Source organism: Vigna umbellata, chromosome 6 (genome assembly GCF_029865625.1).
Source record: "Vigna umbellata cultivar VRB3 chromosome 6, Vumbellata_1.0, whole genome shotgun sequence".
Lineage (NCBI taxonomy): Eukaryota > Viridiplantae > Streptophyta > Magnoliopsida > Fabales > Fabaceae > Vigna > Vigna umbellata.
Genome location: NC_142170.1, coordinates 18,463,806 through 18,480,850, shown reverse-complemented (window position 1 = coordinate 18,480,850; position 17,045 = coordinate 18,463,806). Strand labels below are relative to the sequence as shown.

Sequence of the window (17,045 nt, the reverse complement as noted above, 5' to 3'; positions counted from 1 at the left end):
TGCCGATGAATGTACACTGGGATTCTACTACATTTGGAAGAAAACCTCAGATCCCATTGTACTTGCATCATCAAGATGCTAGGGAGCTTGCGTCGGGTAGAGAATAAATTAATATTACACTCATTCAGCTGTGGATTATGTAAGTTTATGAAAATTGTTTTATATAATTCTATTTTATCAACTTACTTATATCAGATTATTTCTTCATTTTAGGTATATGTTTGATGTTAGTAACAAGAAGGGTTCAACGATGTATATGGGTTCGTTGACCCCTCTATGACTCATGAAAGAAATAAATTTGATGATATCCAAACATACATCACCACCTGCTTTGGAATGAGGAAGGAGATATATTTTCTCCCTTATATACATGGGTAAGTGAAGTTTGTTAACTTCAACACATTCATTTATTAATTTTGGTATATGATTCATAAGTTATTACCAATTTCAGGTGTCAATGGCAGCTACTTGTGATCTCCATACTGGAGAACACTGCTGTCTAGTTTTGTTCATTGTAGAAGTTTCCTCCTATCCCTCTTAGACATGTAGTAGATTGGTAAGAATCTCGATGTTTCGACTTTTTTGTTATATAAATATATGTTAAATGAATTTTCTTAATAGTTCCCTTGCAACACATATGATGTTATCTGGGAGATCTACTGCTACAGCTAAAAAGCTTGCATGGGTTGCCCTTAAGGTTTGGTATTTTAGTCCATACTTTGTTACATTTGGTTCCATTCAAATGATGTTACTTAACATTTTATAATTATGATGATATATTTTAGTGTAATAGACAAACGGGGTCATATGAATGTGGTTACTACGTCATGTTTTGGATGATGACCATTATTCGTGCACATTACACAAGTGGATGGGAAACGATATTATTTAGGTTTGAATTTTATGTTCCCTATAGTTTAGATTTCAAATACACTAATTGAAATCATTGTATTTTATGCAGAGATTCAATAGGACTGCTCCAATTCCAGAGAAGTCACTTCAACTTGTGAGGAAAGCACTAGCTAAATATGTAATTCATTTATATAATAGTATGTAGTAGATATTAGGATATAGTAAGTTCTAAGTTTATGTTTCTAAGTTGTTTGATGCTTTTCTACATTATTATTCGTTTAACTTTGTACATTACATTAATTTATGCTTCAAACTTGATTTATGATTACATTGGATTGATTTATGCTTCTAAGAAGTTGATTTATGATTCAATTGAATGTATTTATGTTTTATTATAATTTTCATTCAAAATATACGTTTCTGGATTATTCTGAACTGTTCTGGCTATAAATATATATGCAGGTATGTTTCTGTTGTTGGGAATGTTGCAGAAACAGACCTCATTTTTTTAAAAAAAAAGATATATGCCTCGGTTCAAGTCAAAACCAAGGTAGAAAAGCATTTTGGTCTCGGTTATAACCACACCAGAAGTAGAAAGTCTTGCGGATGAGAAAAATAAAGGGATCTACTGCCTCGGTTCAAGCTACAACCAAGGCAGTAGGGTTTCAAATATGGCCTCGGTTCCCCTGAACCGAGGCATATAGTCCTACAAAAAAAAATAAAAAAACCAAAAACTCTACGGCCTCGGTTCCCCTGAACCGATGCCAAATCCTCTCCCTTTATGCCTCGGTTCACACCCGAGGCCAAAAGTATTACACTTTTTGCCTCGCCTGAATATGCCTCGGTTTGAGAACCGCTGCCTATAAGAAAAAACAATCGCTGTCATTTCTCCTGACTATACTAGTGTATGTGATCGCTCGCATCGTCCTTGTGCTGAAAACATTTCCTCTTTCTTTTATAGAAAAATACCAAAAATATGTTCTAAAGGTTAAGCACACGTGTGATCACTCGCATCGTCCTTGTGCTAAAAACCTTTTTCTCTTTCTTTTATAAAAAATACCAAAAATGAAAAAACCTTCAAAAACTAAAAACATCCACATTTTCAAAACAACAAACAATCTCTCAGCCAGAACTATGTGATCCTTGATTCTCCATCAAAAGTGGAGATACATAGGAACAAGGCTAATCCTTGTCAGATTCACTTCCCAAAAATCCAAAATCATTTCAAAACAAATTTTCAAACAATTTCCAAACAAACTTCTCAAATAGTTTCAAAAGAACTACGTAACCCTGATTTCCTGAATGAGAATACGTAGGAGCAAGGTCAATCTTTGTCGGGCCCAAAAAACTAAAAAATATATTTTGTTTCTTTAAAGTTTTATTTTAGGGGATAGTTAAACATTTTGAAAGTCACATCATTTTCGCGTATGTAATTAAAGGTATTGCCTTTGGGCAGGCGTTGTAGGGTGTTAATACATTCCCTACGCGTAACCGACTCCCGAACCCAGAATCTGGTTTTTCCTAGACCATGCCTTATCCTTTTATGATTTTTCCGTAGTTTTCCAGAATAAATTATAGTCGTCTCCAAATCTCTTTTCCAAAACCTCATTTTTTTTTTAATCGTTGTCCCGTCGTGATTCTGGTTGGGACAATCTATTAAACACAGGATAAATTGTCGAGACTATAATAATTATAATAATGAGCCTCTCATGGGTTGTGACGCCTGGTCTTTTTAGTCTCGGGAGTTTTGTTTGGTGTTTGAGTTTTATATTAGGTTTTTAGTTAGGCTCGAGTTGACTTCGTTTAGCATGTGGATTGGCATAGAGGGCGAGTTTTCATATCATTTAACTGTTCAGCCACGTTTTGCAAGTATATTGTCCTCAAGGACATCCTCACGGACATCCTCACTTAATGACTAATCCATCCAATTTTCCAAATAATCTAGCCTTGAGGTCAATCTCTTATCTCGCTTGGTTGTTGGCTGATCTCTTTAATACATGGGTTGTTTAGTCGTGCTCTTTAGACCCTTCGACCAAGTTTTTTAGTAATTAAGTCCTTCAGTCAGGCTCTTCAATGGGTTAACCGCGATGCCTAACCACTCGGCTGTGCACCCACACTTAAGCCAATAATGAATCAAGAAGTTCTGAGTATCAAAATATTAGTATGTATTTCAGTGTTGTTTCTCATGTGCATGCATAAGTTTATATAGAGTTATGGGAGGCTATTTATCTTCCTTAACTATAGAATATGTCTGATGATACATCATTAAAAAGACAATGATTTATCAGTTAAACACAAAAAAAAAATTCGAGATTATAATATTCATAGTAATGACCCTCAGGTTTAAATCAATATTTTAATTTTTAATTATAAACTATTTAACATTTTTTAGCAAAATATATATTTACTAAATTTAGCAATTAATTTAAATTATTAAAAAATAAATTTCAAATATTAGTAATGCTTAAAACATTATTTATTTTTACTATTATAATTTTAATTTTTTAAACTTTTCATAATTTTCGGTGTTTTCAAAATTTTCAAAATTAAAAATAGTTCAGAATTCGGTTGCCTTTGATTTTTTCTTTTTTTTTTGACATATTCTTACCACGTGAAGTTTAAAATTCAAATTTTGACTTGGAAAAGTATACCATATTAAAAATAGTAAACGGTTTGAAAAAAAAATTAAAACAGTGTTCCTTCAGAGAAAATTTCGACATAATTGAAAATAGGACTTGCAGAGATATATGTTGACACAAGGTGGAAATAGTATACCTTTTGATCCGAATATACAAGTATAATCAAATGCATTTGTTGGCATAATGTTTTTGATTTTTGGTATAATCATTATCTGATCAAATAATTAAGGCAACTACAGAGTTATGGTGGGAAAAAATCTACTGCTGAGATCAATATGCTATGGTTTCTTCTTACTGCTGAGTTTCAGACCACATGTTACGAAGGCACAAACACCGAGTTTTCTGGCAAGTAATTGCCAAAACACAACCCAAGAACCCCTCAGCAGTGTATACCAAACAAATCTTGATGGCATGCTCAGATGGGCATCTTCAGACGCAGCGACAAGCAAAGGTTATAACTACAAAAGAATAGGTAAAACCAGTCCTGTGTATGGCCTCTATGATTGCCGTGGTGATGTGGTTGGATACTTTTGTCAATTCTGTGTCTCTATTGCTGCCAAGGAAGCCCCTCAGCACTGCCCCAACAGGGTCTCTGCTATGGTTTGGTATGATTTTTGTGTTCTAAGGTACTCCAATGAGAGCTTTTATGGGACTGTTTTAACAAACATATCATGGCATGTTCTTGGAGAGAAAAATATATCCAACAGGGAAGATATTCAGAAAGGTGATAATTTTGTGAGAGGTTTGATCAGAAAAGCAACAAAGGAAACTAACCAGTTGTTTTATATGGATGTCTTCAATTTGAGTTCCACAGAGAAAAGATATGGCTTGGTGCAATGTTCTAGAGATCTCACAAACGAAGGGTGCAGACAGTGTTTGGAGACAATATTAGCCCAAGTGGCCAAATGTCGTGAACAGAAATTAGGATGGGTGATTTGGACTGGAAGTTGTGCGATAAAGTATGATGATCATATGTTCTACCAAACATCTTCAGTTGCTGAGCCTAATCCGAAATTAGGTGATTCATTGATCTTACAGTAACACTTTTTTCATTTGTTGTATTGTAATTTGGAATAGTAGTGACTTTCTGTGACAAAGGTAATACTTGTTTGTTTATTTATTGAAGTTGATTTCTCTGGAAAATTAATTATTCTTCTTTTATACTGTTACAGCTAAGCAAGAGGGTAATAACAGGTCAAAAATCTTGATTATTAGCTTCAGTGTGACAGGGGCAATAACTTTACTATGTCTGAGTGTATATGGGTGGTGGTGTAGAACTAGAAAAGGTAATTTCCCTGAACAATACATGACTTTTTTTTATGGCTTACTTGCCATCCCATACTCAAATCTGGTTATTTAGTTCACATAATAACTCGCAAACTTGACTATGTAGATGGTCTGATAGCTCGTGCCATTCGTCTATCATCATATCACAATATTCAAACTGAGGACACACTGAATCCAGACATTCCTACTATCCCATTAATCACAATTCTACAAAGTACTGGTAACTTCTCTGAAGTATCAAAACTGGGGGAAGGTGGATTTGGCCCAGTGTACAAGGTTTAAATGATTTCGAATTCTGGATATAGATTATTATTTTTATCATCTTTCAATATACTTTTATTGATTGATCGCTATGTTTGTCAGGGAATTCTGCCTGATGGAAGACAAATTGCAGTTAAAAGGCTGTCACAATTTTCTGCTCAAGGCTCAGAGGAGTTCGATAATGAAGTAATGCTTATAGCTAAACTGCAACATCGCAACCTTGTGAGACTTCTTGCATGTTGCTTGGAGGAAAATGAAAAGATACTAGTTTATGAATATTTGCCTAATAAAAGCCTCGACTATCACCTGTTCGGTATGTTCTTACACAGCTTTGACCCTTTAAGGAAAAGTCAAATGCTTTCTCTGCGATTGTTTGCTTGTTTCTTTACATTTTGTCTAAAAAAATTACTCTGGATTAACAAGTGAATTTGTTCAATTATGGACTATAAAGTACTTGATCTAAACGGGATACTCTTTATTTAAAGAATAAGAACAGCAAAACACATTAATAATACCTATAGAAGCGTTCTGTTCTTGATAGGAATAAGAAGGAATGGTTAGTCTATGAGAGAAGGAAGAAGGGTAATTAGCTGTAATAGCCTAACTGCCTATGACAGTTAGAAGTGGGCGGGAGAAGGAGTATAAATAGAGGCATGTTAGTTGGTAAAAGGGGATGTTTTGTTGAATTGTTTGTTGACAGGTTTTGACCTGTGAAGGGGGTTAAACCTCTGGTTTCTTTCTGTACAGATACACTACTGTGAATAATATTCAGTTTTTCCTATATTTCTTGTGTCTTTTGGTGAGAAAGAGAGTTCTTGATTAGGTTCCCAATTTAGGAACCTTGGTCTGACCTGCCAGATCCCATTAGTAAAGGAGACGTTAGCACACATATGATGGAGGGAAGAGTGGTGGCAGTCGAAGGGCACTTGGAGGCTGTCGAGATTGCAATAGCCGAGACGAAGGCAGACACGACGGTAATACGACAGGACATCCAAGCAATCTTGAAGGTGCTTGGAGAACGTAACCACAATCACAGGGGCCAACATCAGGATGAGAGCCAATCGTCAGGGAATGATAATGGGGGCAGACCCGACGACGATAGGGGAAGAAGAGGAGAAAGTAACCAAGAAGGAATGGTTAATTGGAGGAAACGGGTCGAGTAGCCCGTGTTTGAAGGTGGTGAACCATGGATTTAGATAGGCAGAGCGGAGAAGTTTTTCGAGGTCCAGAGGGTGGCTGAAGAGGAGAAGCTACAATTGGCTTTTATTAGTATGGAGGGTTATGCCGAAGTTGGTTCCGTTTTTTGCGGAAGAAAACCAAGAACCATTCTTGGGATGGATTGAAGAGGGCTTTGGGAATACGATTCGAGGGAGGAACAAGAGGGACGATTTATGAGAGGTTGTCGACCATAAAACAGGCGGGGTCGGTGGAAGAGTATATTCGCGAATTCGAAGTACTGGTTGGGCAGACGACCAAGGTACCCGAGGAGCTGGTTATGGGTTACTTCATGGGAGGCCTACGGGTAGAGGTGAGTGATCATGTCAGGCCGCATGACCCACGTGATCTATTGACCGCAATGTGAGTTGCGCGCGATGTGGAAAAGTTATGTTCGTCTTCGAAGGCGGGAGGTGGATGGGTGTCCAAGAATCAAAGTTCTTGGGGAAAAACGACAGGAGCGGTGGTGTGGGCGGAATCAAATCGCGATACGACGGTGCGAGGAGGACCGGCGGAGAGTATAGAGTCTGTAAAGAAAGACGCAACCTAAGGGGGAAGTAACGTGAGAGCTAACAGCGACGGGAGAGAGAGGAATGTTCGCAATCTACCATACTCGGAGTATGTCAAACGGAGAGAGGAGGGGAGATGTTTCAAATGTGGTGGACCTTTCAGCCCCGGCCATCGCTGCCCTCAAAGGGGTTTAAGGATGCTAATCTTGGCGGAAGAGGAGGATGAGACGGAAGGCGAGGCAGGAACTGAGAAGAATATCGCCACGATGGAGCTATCAACACTGTCCGCCGGCGGTCTAACGTCTCCCAAAACGATGAAGTTACGGGGACGAATTGGATGCCGAGAGGTGTTGGTTTTGATTGACAGTGGTGCGACCCACAATTTTATCAGTCGAAGGGTGGTGGAGGAATTGGAGTTGGCAGTAGTGGAGACCCAACCTTATATTGTAAGTCTGGGGGACGGATAGAAGAAGAGAATCAGTGGTTGTTGTGAGCAGGTGGCTTTGGAGTTGGGAGATGAAAAAATTGTCGAAAGATTTTACATGTTCGAACTCGGAGGAGTGGAAGTAATCCTTGGGGTGGAGTGGTTGGAGAAACTAGGAAAGGTGACGGTGGATTGGCGGAAGTTGACTATGGTGTACAAACAAGGAGAGAAGGAGATAACAGTGAAGAGGGATCCCACGTTGGAGTGGAAAGTGGTGGGACCTAGGGTCTTATTAAAAATGGATAAAGTAGAAGCTTCGCTTATGGTATGGGAATTGGGCTCACTAGAGTGCAAGGAAAATACTCAGAATTTTGTGGGCCTCACCGACAAGCAAAAGCAAGAGATGGAGTTGTTGTTGGGCCAGCATGACGTGGTGTTCTCGGATCTTACGGGGCTGCCACCTAGCAGAGGGATGGTGCATTATATACCGCTTAAAGAGGGGGTAGATCCCATCAATGTGAGGCCCTACCAATACCCACACGTGATGAAAGCAGAAATAGAACAACAGGTTGTCGAGATGCTCCGTTCAGGGCTGATCCGACCAAGCCATAACCCCTATTTGAGTCCTGTCATTTTGGTGAAGAAGAAGGACGCCAGTTGGCGCTTCTGCATAGACTATAGGGCACTGAATTGAACTACGGTGCCGGACAAATTTCCCATACCGGTGATCGAGGAGTTGTTGGACGAGTTGGGAGGGGCTTCCTACTTCTCTAAGGTGGACTTGAAGGCAGGGTACCACCAGATTCGCATGGGTGAGAAGGATATAGAGAAGACTGCGTTCTGAACGCACCAGGGGCACTACGAGTTCATGGTGAAGCCCTTCGGGTTCACCAACGCGCCGGCGACGTTTTAGAGTGCGATGAACAACCTTTTCTAACCCTATTTACGCAAGTTCGTTTTGGTTTTCTTTGATGACATCTTAGTCTACAGTCGAACTTGGAAGGAGCATCTCGAGCACGTCGGAAGCGTCCTTTCAACCTTGGAACGAGATCAGTGGGTGGCTAACCGAAGGAAGTGCGAGTTCAGAAAACCCAAATTAAATACTTGGGACATATTATTTCGCATAGAGGCGTGGAGATGGATGATGAGAAGATAAATGCCGTCGTGGAGTGGGAGAGACCAAAATCGGTAAAGAGCTTAAGGGGAATTCTTGGGATTGTCGGGGTACTATCGGAGGTTCATAAAGGATTATGGCAAAATTGCCAGACCTTTAACGAACCTGCTGAAGCAAGGGGGATTCGCCTGGAATGAGAGGGCAAACGAGCCATGGCAAACTTTGAAGAGAGCCATTACAACGGCCCCCGTGTTGTCTTTACCTGATTTTCAGCAACCCTTCCACATTGAATGTGACGCGTCGGGCAAAGGCGTGGGTGCAGTTTTGATGCAAGGAAAGAAACCCATAGCCTTTTTCAGTAAGGCTTTATCCGAAGGAACACTGAACAAGTTGATTTACGAGAAAGAACTGATGGTTCTCATATTAGCCATACAACATTGGAGGCCCTATCTGTTGGAGCAGAAGTTTGTAGTCCACACTGATCAGAAGAGCTTACAATACCTGCTGGAACAACGAATTACGACTCAGAATCAGCAAAATTGGATAGCCAAGCTTTTGAGATCATGTACAAGACAGGGATTGCTAACAGAGCTTCTGATGCGTTGTCAAAGAGGGACGAGGGCGAAAACGGGGAGGAAAGGGAATTGTGTGTGGTGGTCAGGCCCTACTGGCAAGACTTTGAAGAAATAACAAAGGAAGTTGAAGAGGATCCGGGACTCCAGAAAGTGATAAAAGAAATTAAAAAAGACCAAACTCCCACCCTGCCTACACACTGGAACACGAGAGGCTGCACTACAAAGGCAGGATGGTAATGTCAGCAAAGTCTTCCTGGCTTCCCAAGTTAATGGCGGAGTTTCACGTAACGCAAATGGGAGGCCATTCTGGAGTACATAGGACATACAGGAGGATAGCCCAATCATTATATTGGGTCGGAATGAAAAAAAGACGTGATAAAATTTATGGATAAATGTCTTATGTGCCAGCAACACAAGTACCTAACATCCTCACCTCGGGGATTATTACAGCCATTTCCTGTTCCGAATGCAGTGTGGGAAGAGTTAAGCATGAATTTCATAGTTCGTTTGCCCAGATCCAAGGGGTATGATGCAATTTTGGTGGTGGTAGACCGCTTGAGCAAATATGCACATTTCCGACCGCTCAAGTATCCCTACTCAACAAGAACGGTGGTTGAAGTCTTCATAAGAGACATCGTAAGGCTGCATGGGATTCCACAGTCCATCGTGACAGATAGGGACCCATTGTTCTTAAGTATATTCTGGAAAGAGTTGTTCAAGAGTCAGGGAATGCAGTTAAAAATGAGCACCGCGTACCACCCTAAGACGGACAGACAGACGGAGGTTCTGAATCGGGTTTTAGAAGGTTATCTCATGTGTTTCTATTCAGAGCAGCCAAGGGGATGGATGACTGTTTTGTCGTGGACGGAATATTGGTACAACACAAGCTATCAAGGAGCTATAAGGTGCACCCCTTTTGAGGCCGTGTATGGGAGAACGCCCCCCTCTTTGCATAGATTCATTCTTGGCGAATCATTGGTGGAGGCAGTGAGTCAAGAGCTTCAAACTTGGGATGAAGCCCTGAAACAATTGAAGTTTCATTTAAAGAGGGCACAAGAACTAATGGTCCAACAAGCTAATAAAAGGAGGAAGGCTGCAGATGTAGAAGTGGGGGATTGGGTATATTTGAAGATACGGCCCCATAGACAATCCTCGATGCCAACTAGGCTTCACCCAAAGTTGGCAGCCAGATATTTTGGGCCGTTCCAGGTTATTCAGAGGGTAGGGGAGGCAGCTTGTAAGTTGCAGTTGCCAGAGACAACACGAATTCATCCCGTCTTCCATGTGTCACAATTGAAGAAGGCAATAGGAGAACAAAGAGTAGAAAAGGAATTGCCACAGGACTTGCAGACAGAAGGGCTTTCATTCTGGCCAGTGCACATTTTAGGAAGAAGACAGTTGCAGGGAGAAGGGGAAAGTGTGCCACAATTGCTGGTAGAATAGCAAGAAGGAGGGCAGGAAGGGGCCACCTGGGAAGATGAAATGACTATCAGGGAGCAGTACCCCGATTTCAACCTTGGGGACAAGGTTGGTCTTCAAGGGGAGGGTATCGATAGGAATAAGGGTAATTAGCTGTAATAGCCTAACTGCCTATGATAGTTAGAAGTGGGCGGGAGAGGGGGTATAAATAGAGGCATGTTAGTTGGTAAAAGGGGATGTTTTGTTGAATTGTTTGTTGATAGTTTCTGACCTGTGAAGAGGGTTAAGCCTCTGGTTTTTTTCTGTGAATAATATTCAGTTTTCCCTATCTTTCTTGTGTCTTTTGGTGAGAAAGAGAGTTTTTGATTAGGTTCCCAATTTAGGAACCTATCAGTTCTACTTTCATAGCCTGATATTAAACTCAAGTTATAACATGCAATGAATAATCATGTTTAGATCATCTTTAAGGATAAACACTACATAATTCTCAGTAATTCTTTTCCAAGGTTAAGGCCAAACCCATTTGCTATTTGATAGATTTTGCTTCAAATACTGTCTTGATGCTCAATTTCTTCTTTGTTATTGTGTTGTCAGATGATGAGAGAAAAAAGCATTTTGATTGGAAATTAAGATTAAGAATTATCAATGGAATAGCAAGAGGTGTTTTATACCTTCATGAGGACTCTCGACTGAAAGTAATTCACAGAGATCTCAAAGCTAGCAATGTTCTATTAGACCCTGAATTGAATCCCAAAATATCAGATTTTGGATTGGCAAGAGCATTTGAAAAAGGACAGAACCAGGCAAATACGAAACGAGTGATAGGCACATAGTGAGTTTACTCATACTAAACATTTCTTAAACCATAAGGTTTACGGAGGAATTATTAAGCATTTCATTTAGAAAAAAGAAATTCTTTGCTTTCATGCACCTTAACATGACAAATAATAAAGCTCCATTGATTTGCATTAGTGGATACATGGCTCCCGAGTATGCTATGGAAGGATTGTTTTCAGTGAAATCTGATGTTTTCAGCTTCGGGGTTATCGTCCTAGAAATCATTTGTGGGAGAAAAAATAGGGGATTCTATCTCTCAGAGCATGGTCCGACCCTTCTGTTGTATGTAAGTCTCCTCAGTTTTATATGGCCAAGAAACTATTCAACAATTCTAGTTAATGCTTGACAGTATTAACAAACTACAAATACTTGTAGGCTTGGAGAATATGGTGTGAAGGAAAATGTTTGGAAATGATGGATCCAACGCTGGAAAAATCCTTCGTAGGAAGTGAAGTTGAGAGATGCATACAGATTGGTCTGTTATGTGTTCAAGAAGATGCAAAAGATAGATCAACCATGTCTGATGTTGTTGTGATGTTGGCAAGTGAGGGAATGGTCCTTCCAAAACCCAAGCATCCACCCTTTTCGATTGGAAGAATGACCTTAGTGGAATTCTCTACATCAAACAGTTCCAAGAACCTTTCCATTAATGATGTAACAACCTCTGTTACTATGCCGAGATAATGAACACTTTTGTATTTGACTTCATTTATTGTCCTCATGAGACATCGCGTGTCAACTCACAAGTCGTCAGCTCGAACACGCCACCATGACACCCTAGTCAAAGGTCTGTAACAATTTTCCACCACCGCACCTACACCAGTCATAACCTGCCACTCTTTTGCTGGCCAGAATGCACACCTACACCCTATGTCACAGTTCCATTATCAATAATGTACTCTTTTAATGTGCAAGCTGATGTACACTTGATAAATAGCAATCTTGGAGGAAAATTAAAAAACAAATATCCATATATGTTCAAGTAGGAAGTGGAAACCAAAAATATCTCAGTAATGAACATAGCTCAATATTTGTTCCTAGAAAGAGAGAAGGAAAAAATTCTGATGAGAACAAAATAGCCTCAAACTCACAGGTTATGCCATGATAACGTATTAAGAAGAAAATATTTATAATACCAACAAGGCAAGTTAACTCGAATAAAAAGCTCTTAATAAAGAGGGCCATATCCTGTTTTTCTTTGCAAATCCATGGTCATTGTGCTCCAATGGCTCTCCCAAGCATTTTCACAAACAGGAGACAGCCAACACCAACTCATACTTGTTTGGGTTATAAGAACAAAAAGGAGACTAAGAATGTGTGAAGTTTTTTTATTCAAAAAAATTAGACTCCTATTTCCGCATGCACAAACTTTTAGATTTGTTTCAGAAGAAAAGTGAAACCAGAATCATTTGAAAAGTGAGCCAAGACTTTAAGATTAGTTTCCGAAGAAAAGTGATACAGAATCATTTGAAAAGTGAGCCAAGACTTTTAGACTTTTTTTCCAAAGAAAAGTGATACCAGAATCATTTGAAAAGTGCGCCAAGAAGATGAAGAAAGCAACTACCATTGAGAGAACCAAATTCTAGAAAAACGAAGAAATGTTAAAGGCGGTGATGCAATAGCAAAGACATCACACCAGTTGACGTGGCTCGTCTACAAACGTGACACACACTATAACAAGACTCTTGGATTCATTGCGATGATTTTTATTAAACTTTGAAAACTTTTAAATAAATATAAATAGAATGTTAGATTAAATACAAATAATAAAATCTAAAAACAAAATATAAAAACAAGTATAATTTATCTCTATTTTATATAACAAAATAAAATATCTTAAATTCCTTTAATTTTGTGCTTTTACTAGTTTGATCTCTGTTTTATTAGAATTCCCAATTTAGTTCTAAAAAGTGTTAATTTGAATTAATTGGGTCTCTGTCGTTAAATTAGCTTAATGAGGTTAAATTTTTTATGACATGTGATATTGACGTGGACAATTTTTTAAATGTGGCATTGAGAGATTATTATATGTGGCATTTGATAAAAAACATTTTAAAAATTGGGTTTCCAAAAATTCACTATCATTACGCATCTCGAACACCTCGACTGTCATCCCTTGCTTTCCCTTCCTCCCTTCTGTAGCTGTTTCTATAAGTTCTATGACCATTTTGATATTTTATTATATGATATCATTATGTAGGTACCACTTTAAAGAGTTACTAACATACTCATTTGTTTGTATTAGAGAGAATATGGCGTATAAATTGCTAAAGGATAGACCCCCAGTTTTAAAATCTCTCGCTGAAGAAGATATTCTTCAATTGGTGGAGCTGTTAATATCAGAGAAAAAGTGGTTGGAGGAAATCCCGTCCCAAATATTTTCTTTCAGAGTAATTAAACTAGTTCAAAGAGTGGCATGTTTAGAAGAAAATATTTACAATACCAACAGGGCAAGTTAACTCGAATAAAAAGCTCTTTTTAATAAAGAGTGGCATATCCCCCAATGTTCAGGCACGAAAAGTTCACTTCATACATTTTGTAATAAGCATCACCGTATCCTTTTTTTCTTGGCAAATCCGTGGCCGTTGTGCTCCAATGGCTCTGTCAAGCATTTTCCCAAACAGGAGACTGCCAACACCAACTCATACTTGTTTGGGTTATAAGAATAGAAAGGAGACTATGAATGTGTGAAGTTGTTTTATTCAAAGAATGAGACTCCTATTTCCTATGGGCATGCACAAACTTTTAGATTTGTTTCCGAACAAAAGTGATACCAGAATCATTTGAAAAGTGCGCCAAGACTTTTAGATTTGTTTCCCAATAAAAGTTATACCAGAGTCATTTGAAAAAGTGAGCCAAGATGAAGAAAGCAACTATCATAGAGAACCAAATTCTAGAAAAAACGAAGAAATTTGAAAGGCGGTGATGCAATTGCAAAGAGTGACATCACACCAGTTGATATGACTCGTCTATAGAAATTAAAGGTAAATTGAATTCATTGTGATGGTTTTTATTGAATTGGACAATTTTTTTGGAAAATTTTTAAATAAGTAATGAATCAAATATGAATAATAAAAGTTAAAAACAAAATATCAAATCACTCAAAATAAAAATACTTATAATTTATATTATTTTATATTAATAAAATAGAATAATATTATGTCTAAATAAATTGAAAACCAAACTACTCATTCTTATTTTTCTTTATTTAAAATCAAACTAAATATTATTAAACTCAAATAAACAAAATAAAATAAAATTGAAACAAAATTATTAATAAACTTTTAAAATTTAAGTTTAGTTTCAAAAAATTTTCATAAATTTCATTTTTCATTCTTTATTTAATTTTTCACTAATGCACAACTTACTCAAAAGTAATGTATCCACTAATGCAAGTTAAAAGAGCTTTGTTAATTTCTCCTCTTTCAAGTTTATAACAAGGAATTTCATCTTTTTTTTCAATAATTAAACTCTGAAATAAGCATTAACAAATCCTATTGTTAGGTTATGTTTGGGTTTAGTATAAATAAAACTCATTAAGTACCCATTACTCGCATTCTGTTTGCTTGGTTCTGTCCAATTTCAAAATGCCTTTACGAATTAAAAGTCTGATATTTTGGATTTCATGTCATGGTTTAATTGAACATTGAGCAAATAAACCTAATTTACTAAAAACTCACTCGTGATGATAAGAGATTGGGTAACCATTCACATATGACTCTAACTCTTATTAAGTATGTTTGACTATGGCTAAGGTTTATGTCATCATGGTGTGTCAAGATGTTGGTCATTATTATTTTCAATTATTCCTCTAGCCGAGGACTATCAATTATAAGAGTTTCTGGGAAACCATCAACCTCTACATACATTGGTCCAGTCTTTTCTAGGTTTTAATTTATGTGTTTTCCTTGTCCTTGTACATGACTTTCTCATTGAAGATTTCATCTCTAGTTAATAATCTTTTTGTTTTCATTATCCCATAAATGGTAGCCAAACTCATTTTCACTATAGGCAACATTTCTTAGATTTAGGATTAAGTTTATTCCTTCCTTGATAGCACATATCCTACACAACTAAAAGCTTTAAGATGTGAGAATTTTACATCTTTTCCACTCCATACCTCTTCTATTATTTTGTGCTCCAATAGTACCGATGGACCTTGATTAATTAAATAAGTTGTTGTGGTGACTGCTTCTATCGAAAACTGCTTTACTAAGCTTGACCACAAACACAAACTTTTGGCTCTTTTAGTCAATGTTTGATTCATACACTCCACTACATCATTACGTTTGATTCAACTACACCATTCTTTGACAAGCCTTACTACAAATGCAAGCACCAGTGTAAAACCAGGATTCTAACGCGGACAATACGTTAAGGTTTTTAGAAAATTGAAGCATAAGAAAATGCGGTGGCATTTTTGTAATTTCAATGACCTTATAGGTCTCGGTTCAAGGGGAACTGAACAAGAAAAGTTTTTATTACCTCGGTTGCTTTAGAACCGAGACATAAAAGCCTGCAAAATCTTACGTGTCCTCCTGCACACATTAAATATTTTATTTTGAATTTTTTTCGAACACTTTAGACATCGATTACAAGATAACTGAGTCAGTATCCCTTGATATTTTATGCACTATTCTTCTCGTGCAAGAGCCTCTTCCTCTCTCATCTCTCATTTCCTTTTTTTTCTTGTTTCTCTCTCATCTCTATGCTCCAATATCGCTCCTTGTGCTGCCTGCTCTAAGCCCTGCCCCGCCGCCGTCGGGAGCCACCACCACCTCGTCGTGTGCGACGGCTGCGAGCGTGACTTCCACCTCGCCTGCGAGTGCGTCGCCTCTGTAGTGAAGACCAAGCGGTGGTCGTTGGGAGTGAAGCAGCTTCTCGATAACAGCTCCTATGGTTCTAATCGAGATCCCCATCCCCAATTTTAGTGTTTTACCCCCTTTCTCAAATCTACATTGCTTCAGATGTTATCCCCTTTCTCTCCCTTTTTGTTCGTTTCTTAGATCATCTGGTGTTGTTCGTGGACCACCTGGTGCGGCCCACGCTAGTGGTGGAGCCGCTGGCCTAGCACCCGGTCCAGCCCGCTCTCGAGCCCTCAACCCTAGTGGATGAAGCTGCGACGAGACTGTTCGGCTCCGCTTCGGCGTTGAGGATGATAGCGTCGATGAGAACGCGCTGCTATTGCCCTTGGCGATTTTTGGAGACTGACTGATGGATGAACGTCCGAGGTGATGATGATAGAGGCTGTGCGAACACGAACCTGATATCCTCGAAGCTTCTCTGACGAAGAAGGATGCAGCGGAATGTTGAGGAACTCGAAATCGAAGAATGACTCGAATGAAATCTAAGGAAACCGAGAGGCACGAATTAAACCCTAGGAGTGGGAATAGACTCGATTTGGACCGATTAAACGGTGATAAATGGAGATTGAACGGTGGAAAAGGGTTTGATCGGAGCAAATGAGGGTTTAGCCGGTGGAAATCGAAAACAAATGGTGATAATGGCAGGAAAAGACAAAATGATGAAGAAACCCTAGGTTTAGATGTGGTCAGGAGATGCGGAAAGAGAGAATGCAAACCTGAGAAGAATATATGAGTGTTGAAGCTTACTGTGATGAAAGCAGAAGGCTCGCGAGGATGAGCTCTCGAGAGAGAATTGGACGAGAGACGTGGTTCTGTGAGAGAGAAGTGGTGAGAAATGAAATATTCCTCGTGGCAGTGAAATGAAGAGGTAGTGATGTTGTACGCGAGACAAAGGAGGACGCGTGGCTAAGGCGCTGACTCCACTGAAGCGGATTGGAGCAATGGAGGTGTTGTGTGATGAGAGAGAAGCACGGTGGAAATGGGAAAATGGAAGTGAGAGAGTGTGCTTGGAAGATGGCTAGAGGGAGTCTTTGGACTCTCTAGCATG

The 17,045-nt window shown here is 38.8% G+C and overlaps 1 protein-coding gene across 2 annotated transcripts; it reads left to right on the top strand.

Annotated features, from left to right (window-relative positions):
• Positions 1-3,471: 3,471 nt before the first annotated feature.
• Positions 3,472-11,840, top strand: LOC124822694 (cysteine-rich receptor-like protein kinase 10). Of its 2 annotated transcripts, none has more exons than XM_088092765.1 (7): positions 3,472-4,509; positions 4,664-4,762; positions 4,852-5,054; positions 5,142-5,352; positions 10,890-11,127; positions 11,268-11,418; positions 11,508-11,840. In XM_088092765.1, the coding sequence occupies exons 1-7, from the start codon at positions 3,735-3,737 to the stop codon at positions 11,814-11,816; spliced, it is 1,986 nt and encodes a 661-aa protein (XP_087948891.1). In that variant the 5' UTR covers positions 3,472-3,734; the 3' UTR covers positions 11,817-11,840. The 2 variants fall into 2 exon arrangements, with proteins under 2 accessions (XP_087948891.1, XP_047150682.2); XM_047294726.2 differs by having other exon boundaries at positions 3,475-4,509; positions 4,664-4,777; positions 4,885-5,054.
• Positions 11,841-17,045: the final 5,205 nt, after the last annotated feature.